General features: G+C 37.5%; 1 protein-coding gene across 2 annotated transcripts; it reads right to left on the bottom strand.

Annotated features, from left to right (window-relative positions):
* Positions 1-209: 209 nt before the first annotated feature.
* On the bottom strand, positions 210-8,963 carry LOC134792692 (protoheme IX farnesyltransferase, mitochondrial). Of its 2 annotated transcripts, none has more exons than XM_063763961.1 (8): positions 8,806-8,963; positions 8,417-8,540; positions 7,932-8,139; positions 6,790-6,985; positions 5,854-6,029; positions 3,538-3,717; positions 2,453-2,587; positions 210-655 (listed from the first exon to the last, which is right to left on the bottom strand). In XM_063763961.1, exons 2-8 carry the CDS (start codon positions 8,504-8,506, stop codon positions 417-419), a joined length of 1,224 nt encoding a protein of 407 aa, XP_063620031.1. In that variant the 5' UTR covers positions 8,507-8,540; positions 8,806-8,963; the 3' UTR covers positions 210-416. The 2 variants fall into 2 exon arrangements, with proteins under 2 accessions (XP_063620031.1, XP_063620030.1); XM_063763960.1 differs by having other exon boundaries at positions 513-655; positions 3,336-3,717.
* Positions 8,964-11,850: the final 2,887 nt, after the last annotated feature.

Below are 11,850 nucleotides of genomic sequence, written 5' to 3'. Positions count from 1 at the left end.
AAAGAAAGCAAAATTGAACTAACATTTTTCTACTATGACCTTCTATTTATTATGGGTAATCAAATATACTGTTACTGTCTGATCTCGGGGCCCCCTGAGGAGGGGGGCCCTGGGCACGGGCCCAGTGTGCCCTTATGGTAAAGACGGTACTGCCTGTAACTAGTAATTCATTAACCTTATTGCAAATAAAAAATGATCTGTTAGTGTTGATGTTATTACATTCAACTTTTATACTGTTCTATAAGACTTGGCGGTAATTAAATGCCACATATTACCATGTAAAAATTAAGATCTCTTTACAGAGAATATAAGTTACTTTTACAGTTGTGACATTGCCATTTAAGACTGTTGCAAAACGTCCACGTCATAATAACTTCTACGAATACATTCATAACCTCACTATAAAATCCGTGTTCTTATTTCTCTAAGTCCGTCTCCTGAGCGGCCACGACCGGCCCTCGTGGTATAACCGTGATCCCCGGCAATTTATTCACATCTATATTCTTTACGGTGTCCTTTTGGTCCTGTCCTTCGCCAGCGCTCCAATACTTCTTATTGACTAACATTAGTAACATCAGTGCTGGTAGGTGTATTAGAGAGAACCTGAACAGTTTTCTAGAACTACCGCTGTCGGATTTCTTGTAGAATTCATAGGCTGAAACAAAAGAAATGAATTAGCTACAATTTCAAAATAAGGTCATACAAGTATAAATACTTTCAGCAGCTGTAGGCCTAGCACAGGAGGGGCGCGACAACGGTATCTCGCCCGCGAGATAGACTACCCGCCCTTTTCTAACTGTATTAATTAGAGGGACGGGTAGTCTATCTCGCGGGCGAGATACTGTCGCGCCAATCTTGTGCTAGCCCGGTAGAAGTATATAAATACTAAAAGGGGTCATCCATTAATTACGTCACACGAATTTCTAGGTTTTTTTACCCCTCCCCCCCTCCTTGTCACACTTGGTCACAATTGGCAAACCCCTCCCCCCTGGTGTGACGTCACATTTCTTCAACGAAATCGGCAAATATTTATTTAATATTTTACCAAATATTTTTGACAAAAGAAATATTAGTAATTTTATAACCCAAAACTCTCGGCCCAAAACTGATAAAGAAATAAAATTAAACGAATAAAAACGATTATCGTTTCAAAACCTTGTTATTTAAATGATAATTAGCGTATAAAATAATTTAAATACATTTTCGGTTACTGATGAAGTTAAAGTGACGTCACAAAGTTTATGATTCCCCCCTCCCCCTTGTCACAACATGTCACATTTTCTTGACCCCCTCCCACCCCCTAAACGTGTGATGTAATTAATGGATGACCCCAAAGAAGCTAAAACAAAATTTAAATATCTTTTAATATTTTCTCGACAAAAGTGTAGATACAATGTTGGGCACATCATGTGCTAAGTTATTTCTACTGCTATTTGTATGGTAAACAATAACGAATATAAGTATTAAGAGTTGGTTTTCATGTAAGGAAATATAATTAGGGTACGTATTTTAAAAGATCCCAATGAGTCGAGGTATATCCGTAATTTATTTAATAAAGCGATCAACTGATGAAAGACTTATGACTCGACTAAATATCTATCATCGGCCAGTACCGGAGCTTGCCAATAAAAACTGTGGTGAGTTATTGGCAAAGAGCCGATAAGGAACTATTAGGGTCGTTGTTGAGTTTCACTACCTAAGTCAAGACATATATCATCGACATCACATCGCATAAAGTATGTAGTACATGTATGAGACACGTGTCGGACATTATATAAAAATGTGAATAATAACATTGCGAATAAAATTATTCGTACGCAGTAAAAATTCTGAATCGTAGTCATAATTCTGAATTACTATTCATTCAAATTCATTCATATAATGACAGACTACTATAGATTTTGTTTACTTTACGAATCGCTCGTTAGATGGCGGTGTACCGTGTGATAAAAAAATCCTGAATCGCGCTATTAAGATTTTTTTGGGATAGTAACCCAGACTCGTAGAGATTTCATTTAGTTTATAAATCGCTCTTTAGATGTCGCTGTACCATGTGATAAAAATCCTGAATCGCGCTATTAAGATTTTTCTTGATATAGTAGTAGTAGTAGTAGTAAAATACTTTATTGTACAAAAAGAAACATAAAACATGAAAGAACACACATCATTAGTACAAAGGCGAACTTATCCCTTTCAGGGATCTCTTCCAGTTAACCCTTGAGCAATTAATAATGACCCCAGACTCATATAAATGCTATTAGTTTAAGAATCGCTCGCTAGATGGCGCTGATCCGTGTACTGAAATTCCTAAATCGCGCTATCAAGAGTTTTCTTGGAATAATGAACCCCGGACAAGACGCAAATCGTCGACTAGTCGTGATCACGCAACAGTGCAACTTTAGGGCTTATCTTATAAACCATAAGATTCATTTCAGAAGTTATGAAAACATACCTAAGTACATAAAGTAGACGTTGAGGGGCAGTGACTCCAACGCGAACCACGTATTGGTGACGCCGAGGTAAGAGGATGCGAGGCACGTTGCGGTGATCACGCCGGTGTGTCGGAGGGCGACTCTTCTGCATAATGCTGTAACAATACACTAGGTTTAATTTTGTGTTTCAATATCACATATGGTCAAATACGAATCTCTATAGGTAGAGGTAGGTTTTTCAAAACAGCGTGAAGATGCAGGTTATTTTGTTCTGGATCCCGAGCAGCCCGCCCAGTGCAGACCGGCTAGAGAATAGTAATATCTTGCCAGGATCCGAGACAGCCATCATTCTATATCCAGCTCTGTAGTATTCAGGGCAGAGGTTCCAGAACTTAGCGTTGAAGAAAGAAGACAGTGGCAAAATAGACAACATTTTAAGGGTCCATTGCACCAAACCATCAGTGACTGTTGAAACATTCGCTTAATTTTATTGTAACGTTGAGGCTCCAGTGCCCGACAGCTTAATAATCGACATTTTCAATCATAATGTCATAGCAATAGTTGACAGCAAGGTGTCTATGCGTCCAAAGTTAAAACGACCGTTTTTGTTTTGAGGTCCTAGTTCGACGAATCCAGCAACATAAAAACTAGTTTGATGTATTCAAAAGGTACTTAAATACACAATACAGTACGTAGCGGCCCCCTTTTCTTAAATACCTGTCGTTAAATTTAAATAATCACGATTATTTAGCAGTGGCGCGTGGACGTTGATGGGCTCTTAATTTGTAGATTATTGGGAAGTTTATGCTATGATTTGTATCGATATTTCAAAGTTCACAGTCGATTGCCGTTGGTCAGCCTATCAATTGTGGTTGGTGCAACTGATCCTAAGTAAAATGTTACCAGGGTCCGTGACCGCCATCATCCTGTAGCCAGCCCGGGAGTAGTCGGGACGCAGGTTCCAGGACAGCGCGTTGAAGTGCGGGAACTGCCACGAGTACATGATCACTCCCAGCACCAGCGCGCCCGCGTCCAGCGACCCCGTGCAGCCCGCCCAGCCCATTAGCGGGGGGATCACACCAACTGGTGACTGATAATATCTCACCAGGGTCCGTGACCGCCATCATCCTGTAGCCAGCCCTTGAGTAGTCGGGACGCAGGTTCCAGGACAGCGCGTTGAAGTGCGGGAACTGCCACGAGTACAGGATCACTCCCAGCACCAGCGCGCCCGCGTCCAGCGACCCCGTGCAGCCCGCCCAGCCCATTAGTGGGGGGATCGCGCCCACTGGAAATACAAGTATAGGCACAGAATAAATAATGGTACTAGGTACAGAAGGTTCACTTTCTTACAAAACGCTCCTCGATAAAATAGCTTTTAATGGCATTCGCGGAAATCTGCTCAGATGGTTCCTGTCTTACGTTACAAATAGAACCCAAAGAGTTGTGCTGAATGGTTTTCGGTCGGACGTAGTCGAGGTTACTTCTGGAGTTCCGCAGGGCTCCATTTTAGGTCCCCTGCTATTTAATATTTTCATCAATGATATAAAAACATGTTTCATGAATACTAGCATCTTATTGTACGCAGACGACCTAAAAATATACCGAAAAATTACGAATGCAATAGATTGCAAACTCCTACAAGATGACCTGGATCGCCTGACCGATTACTGTCATGCAAATAACTTAGAACTAAGTATTTCTAAATGCAGCGTAATTAACTTCACTAAAAACAAAAATAAATATAGTTATACATACAAGCTATGTGATGAGCCTCTACAACAAGTAGACCACGTGCGAGACCTCGGAATACTCCTCGACTCCAAATTACACCTAGACCAACATGTTGATATGATCGTCTCCAAAGGTTATAAAATGTTACACTTTGTTACAAGGGCAGCTACAGACTTTAAAATAGCCGCTACTTATACTTATTTGTTTAACAGTCTAGTTCGCCCTAAGCTTGAATATGCAAGCACCATCTGGGACCCATTTTACAATAAATATATTGAAGCTATTGAAAAAATACAATATAAGTTCTTTAAAAATGTCAACTATAAACTGTTCCGAAACAGCAAATTAACGTACAGTAACTTAACATCCAAATATGGATTAGTCTCTTTAAAAAATAGACGAATTTTTCTTCAAGCAATGTTCCTTCACGGACTGTGTCACAACAAATTTGACTGTGCACAGCTTGTCAATAAAATATGTTATATAGTGCCCAGAACTGTTAACCGCCGAGACACGCGCGCGTACCGACTGTTCGCGGTGGCCACTTGCCGCACCAACGCCGGCGCGCGTGCGCCTCTCCGCAGGCTACTTACCACGTATAACCAACACTTTACCCACTTAGATATATGTCATTTACCCGAGATTAAGTTTAAATATGCTATCTTAGATTCCTTTAAAACTCCTAAGTGAAATTTAGGTTTAGTTAATTTAGTTTAAGTTTAATTTAGTTTAAGTTAAAGCTTTGTATCTGCATCTGATCTAAGCAAACTTTTTCATTACATATTTGTTATATTTATAAGGCATGACGTCACTAACTTAGCACATAATTTTGACCTGTTTAAATAAGTAGGTACCTACAATGTACATCAAATAATTATCAGTTTCCCTTTTTTGTGCCAACCATTGCATAATTTTGTTGTAATCCGTGGATAATGTCGTTGGTTATGCATTAAGTTAATTTTAATTCTACTACTAAATGTAACACTGTATTGTATAGCTGTTTGTTATCCCTAAAATGAATAAAATAAAATAAAATAAAATAAAATAAAACGCGTTTATTACGACAGATATGACCGCAAGGTGGCGCAAGCGTGAGCAGGCGTCCGTTCTGAAGCGGTACGCGGAAACTACTACTGCTAGACACCAAAATTGGTGTGGCCCGCACGTACTTCTAGCGTCGCGCGCACATGCACAGAGCCAACCGCCTCGCGTTAAAATTGCCGCGCCAAGCAGCTCGGTCTGTGTAAAAAACTTACCTCATTCGAGGCAAAAGCAATGATATTATCTTATTTACCTTTAAACGAGCAATTCTTGTAGTATTTATTTATTTATATATTTCGGGGATCTCGGAAACGGCTCTAACGATTTCGATGAAATTTCCTATATGGGCTAAGTCTTATCTCTGGGAAAACGTGCATTTTTGGGTTTTTATATGTTTTCCAAGCAAAGCTCGGTCTCCCAGATATTATAATTATATGTATAGGTGTAAGTTATACTCATACACATAAGGATAAGTACATTAAACAGACCAGTAGCATAATCCCAGCGAAGTGTTAAGTATGGACATCCGCTTCATCGGCGTGTAGACAGACGTGTAAAGTATGAGGTTGCCGGCACCCAGCGCAGCTGTCAAAGGGTTGACGCGGCAGTACATGAACAACTAGTAGCATTACTATTTAGTGCAACTAACCCACAGATCCCAGCCAAGTGTTAAGTATGGACATCCGCTTCATCGGCGTGTAAACCGACGTATAAAGTATGAGGTTGCCGGCACCCAGCGCAGCTGTCAAAGGGTTGACGCCGAAGTAGAGTAAGCTGAGACCAGTCGTGCTCGTGATAGCCGCGAAACCCACTGCGTGTATTGGCCTGTTATGCAAAGAGTTATGACATTAGTACAGTCACCTGCAATAATATGTTACACAACGAAGGCCGCAAAAATATCTGACACGATCGTATTTGTAGAGCCATAAGAGTGTGTCACATATTTTTGCGGCCTTCGAAGAGTAACATATTACTGCAGGTGACCGTACCCGTGAAACAAACTAAACGTTACTGAAGCTCTAATAACCACTACGAAAAATGAAATATATGCCAAAAAAAAAATTGTCCATGCTACGGCACGAAAGGTTGTTTAAGTTAGTACGGAACTTATTTAAATACACGAGCGGGTCTACTGGGATATGATTTCTTTGTTTTTACCTTAAGGCTTATCCAGAATAGTCAATTTTTCACCAATCTGATTAAATTGCCCGATCGAATCGGACGTGCGGACGCAAACGCCAATTTGGCTCGCCGAATTCAACCGCCGATAATGACCGATATTACCGATAAAATGAGATGCGGACGCAAGAATACCAATTTGTGACGCCAGTATTTTCGTTCTGGGGCATTTTTTCAATTCAGAGGGCTCTAATATCACCATAAATCTAAAATTGGTGATTAAATTGGAGATTGACGCCAATTTAATTTCTGATCAAATCGGTCGATTTGATCATCCCGTCTGGATACCGTTCTAAATTCGGAATTTTAGGTAAAAACAATGAAATCATATAGCGGTAGACCCGTTCGTGTAATTAAATATGTGTACAACACGTGAGAGTTTTAAGTGTTATAGTTCGGAACTTACTCTAACAGCCCCTTGACCAGCACTCTGTTCTTTGTCCTTGACATCTGCGCGTCGAACGGTACTTCATGGAACTGGTTGACAGAGTTAGCGGCGGCGGAGACTAGCCCGGTGCCCGCGGCGCACAGCGCGAACGTGGTCGGGCAGAACGGCGCCGGCGCCAGCGCGTAGCCCGCCATTGATGTCATTACTACTAGAGCTGCAACAACCAATCAAATGGTGTATACTGTATATCATTGGTGTATGGTGGTATATTATAGTGGTTAAATATTCTTCTGGACTGCAAGCAGGTTATACAGGAACAGGTACCTAGTCGCCGGGTCTATATTACAGGGTTCTATATTTCACTTTATCCAACTGAAATTTGAACATTATCATAGTGACATTAAGTCGAATTTCAACTATCTTGAAAACGTAACATAGAACTTTGTAATATTGAGCCAGCGTTGTGTCTCCGTGTACCACTAAAGGAGGCAGTAACCTGCTAGGTTTCGTGGAGGAGGTAGGGTGGTTAGAGTAGCGCTTTTCGTTTTTCACGCAAAATAGGCAGAATGGTTGTCAATTTTCTGGAAAATGCCCAGGTTTGCTTTAACTAACCTGAGTGGTTAAATACAGAAAAATCCTAAAAGTTGTCTGTCAAAAGTAAGGAATTTGTTTTGCCTATATTCTAACTTTTGGGAACAGACAAGACAATTTAAAACCTAGATCTGTGTATAACCTGCTGTAGTTCGTTTTTTTTAGCATTAGAAAAAAGGTCAATTTTTACGTGTCTTTTTATCGAAAAACTCTTTTCAAAATTAAATCACAGCAAATATGCAACAGTTATGAACCATATGTTTATTTACATTCTTTTGCTTTCATAAGTTACTGATTTTTAAAAAGCGTATTTCAATTAAAGACATCAAGATTGCGTAGTTTTTTTCTAATGCTAAAAAAAACGAACTATAGGCTAGTAATTTTTTTAAGCCCCTCTATGTTTTAGTAATAATACAGATAATTATAAACAAATATCAATTTAGTTTAACCTTTAATCATAGTATAAAATAAGTCCAAACTTCCACAAAATGACAGAATAATTTGTTTAGAATGACTAAGTAATCTAATTATTATTAACATAATTAAAACTAATCAAAAACCAAACTTACATGTTAATCTAAACTTGGAAAGCATCATGCAGTACTGGCCAACGTTATTGGTCCTGTCATGAGCCGGGGTCTCCTTCCACACTCGGGTGTCCTCATTCTTAGCCTTCTTTGCCGGAGTTGCCGTCTGACTCTGTGTTGTAAGCGGCAGTTTGCTCTGCCAACAGTTTGATGTTGATATTCTAACCAACTGCTGTGATAAGGTACCATTCTGAAATTAAAAAGAGCCTTGGTTTGAATGAATCTGTACCAAAATCTAAATGGTTTAATAATACAAGCAAGTATAAATAAACAGGAAAAATCAAACACTTTATAGTAATTATAGTATACAGATAAAATGTGTTATTCAATTATATCTAATAGGTATTAAATTTTCCTTATTTCATGTTGCAAATATTATAAGAAGAAATATGTTACGGTTCAGTAAATTGAAACTGCAATGTGAATTACTAATTGCTTATCCTATTGGTATGATTCATATTACTTACACCTATTTTCATGAGCACAGACTTAGTAGATATTCCGGCCACTCCATGCTTAAGGCAGAAGGTGCAATGGAGCACCTTTATATAAGACATGTTGCCCTTTTTAACGATTCTTCACGTCAACATCCTGAAAAATAATAAATATTTAAACAATCGCAGACTGCTAACAGCAATTATAAACTGTCTCAGGAGTACTCTTAATTTCACAACACAATAGTGCAATTATGTGGCTTATGTACATTGAGATCATAAATATGCTTTTGTAACAACTTTATAAATTAATTTAACAATAATAGTAAAACCAATCGATAAACAGCGATGGAATACTAGACACAAAACACACATTCACTCACACAAATTGTTAAAATTATACGTTAAATAAAATGTCTTACTTATAAAGAATTATGCGACAGTTAAGATGTTATATAATATTGTGTTTGTAATCAATTTTTAAAAAAGTTACGAGAAAAATTGATTTTATAAACATTTGAGGTTATTTAGGTAATCATGAAGGACGAGGGCGACACGATAAGAAAAACGTCACAAAATTAGTGACAGATCAAGATTCAAAAATTTGTGTGAAAACCGTGAAAACGTGATGAAAACAAATAAATTACATTGCTACCAACTGCTAGAAAAAATATGTCATTGTTATAAGGCTGGTATACACTCACAACACAACAACATTGTCTGACAGTTAAAATAATGGCAGCATTTAAAAAGATTCGTAGTAATACCAATAAATTTTTTCTTGATTTTAGGTAATTACTCAGCTACAACGGGGTAAAATCACTATACTGCGTCAAGCGAATCTTGTCAGTAGAAAAAGGCGGCAAATTTGAAAAATCGCGGGCTAGCAACACTGTGTTCGAATAATTCCAAAATCGCGTGTCATCTGTGTTTTATCTGTGGCCAACTTGTTTGTTGACATTCTGAATCGTTTTTATTTCAAGAGATATTTCTGCTGTGACCTGTGATATTTTCTGATATTTAATAAGATTGTGCATTACCTTAAGCAAAGCGAAGCCTGCAATGTATAATCATACTCGTTGATAGAACACATTACTGAAATTTTAGGTTATGACAAGTACTGGAAGAACATGGGAAGAACTTGGGAACTTTTAAGATTATGTGCAGTTTTTTTTGTTTTAGGGTTAAAAGGCATAAATAAAATTAAAAATAAGTATGTAATGTAAATGTAAATAAGACCACACATTGTGTCCTGGAAACCGTCCATAGGCCCACATATCTTAATATTTTCAGCGACTGATTCGACTACATAATTTACAAAGGTAAACTTTTAAAACAGTATTAAGAACTTTGATTATATCGCCGTTCTTTCGCAACATTACCTAATCCTTACATATGTTTGTTGCAGGATTAAATCTCGCTCAATATGAGGCGTTCGTAGTAGGTAGTTTCTCTTCAGAAGTTCAGTCAGACAATACTACTACGGCGGTTTATATACGTGTACAGCTCAACCAAGACGAAAAATAAATTTATTATTTAAAAATGTAACAAAAATATTGAGACCTTAAATATTGATGGAATAGATTATTCTTGTATAAGTTGTCCTTATGTTAGTCATCAAGAAAATATATTATTTAGGCTAATTTGTTTCATGCTCTCAGCTACTGCACATATATACCTATGGGAAATCCTAGTTTATACTTGCTGAAACAGGTACAGTCAGCAGCAAAAGTTACTAAGCGGGCCAGGTGTTCAAAATGATCTTGACGTGACTTTATTATTAAGAGAAAAAGAGTGTGTCAAGGTAATTTTGAATACCTGGCCCGCTTAGCAACTTTTGCTGTTGACTGTACCTATGTATCTTTTTAAAAGAAGTTTTAAGTCGCTTTACATACCTGTTTGTTCAATATAAGAAAATAATGTAGTCAGCATTCATATGGAGCACTAGACGCAGTGTAGGTATAATGTTAGAAAAGTATTTTCACATTTCCAAAATGACAAGTCTTGAATAGCCTAATGTGCAAGTTAATAAAATTTCCTAACAGTATTCTCCTGATATATAAATGCCTTGTTTAATTATCAGCATACCAAATATAATTTAGCCGATATGTGTAACATTTTTAGCCCATACACAAAACAGCAGCATGAGCAAAATGTTACCAAACTAGCATGTAAAGAGTATCCCTGAACTATAATTATACACAACATAACAATATTATAATTGTGTTATATTTCTCAAACATATTTTCTAAACTTTAGCCTGGCAAACACAACTAGCCAGTTAGTCAGATCCAAGAAAATTATACTCATAGCTTTAGCATAAGACAAAGAGTATGATTCACTCTGTCTTTAGACAGTCAGTCCTGGGCCAAACTACATAAAGAATCTATTTTATGCCTGCCACAGAACCCTACAAATTATAATTTGAATAGAAGAATAGAATATCTTAGCACCATGAAATAAAATAGGTACCAAGGGTTAAATTAGACAAATTACTGTTAAACTAAACTAAAAATATTTAGTTTACCCAAGAAATGTTTATTGTAAGTTAATTAAAGTTATATAGGGAAGATAAAAGGAGTTAACTCCTTATGTTTGGAAACTTAAATTACACATTTTGTAACAAATCTGTTTTATGCTTAAGATACAATAGATGACTACAGAGTATTATGATGCTTGGTTGAAGTGATCAGGTAACCTTGGTAACTTCATATTTTTTCAATGAATGCCCTGAATTAAAGTGTAGGTAAGTTAAAGTGACCCTCATCTTCTCTTACATTTAAATTAAATAAGCACCCAAATATCATTTGTTTTATTTTTATTATGTATATTGTACAATATATACCAATCAAAATATTACACAGGTAGGTATGTGATATATTATTGATCCAGAAAAGTACACTAATTTACATTAACAAGTGGCATATTATATTGTAAGTATCAAATATTCCACAATTTCCATTTTGCTATGATTAAAATTGAATTCCAACTGAGAAATATAATAAAATATTAAAATCCAGTAGGACATCTACCTACGGAAGCAATGATTTTATTCATACATTCTAGTTTAATGGCATCTCTTCTTCTTTGTCGTTCCCTCATGACTGAGGATCGTGACCAATTACGAGTACTATGTCCCTCCATTTATCGCGAACAAGGGCTATGGGGGTGCCCTCTGCATGGAACCACATGCTTGTTTTATGGAATCCGACCATCTTGCAGGGGCTCTTCCTGTAGCGCGCTTGCCTTCAACTTGCCCCAGTATGATGTCACGTTCGAGGCTGTGGTGTGGCGACCGCATTATGTGCCCAAAGAATCTAAGAGCCCTCTCCTGGCAGATTGTTGAGAGTCGTTTGGTGATTTTGAGTTCTCTCAGAATGGTTTAATGGCATAGACCGCTTCTAATTGTAATTTGATATCTTCAAATTTGTTAATCATTTTGACTAACATGGCTTTTAAATTGTCCG

This window comes from Cydia splendana, chromosome 8 (genome assembly GCF_910591565.1).
Source record: "Cydia splendana chromosome 8, ilCydSple1.2, whole genome shotgun sequence".
NCBI lineage: Eukaryota > Metazoa > Arthropoda > Insecta > Lepidoptera > Tortricidae > Cydia > Cydia splendana.
The sequence above is the reverse complement of the archived record's forward strand: the minus strand, read 5'-3'. Positions and strand labels throughout refer to the sequence as shown.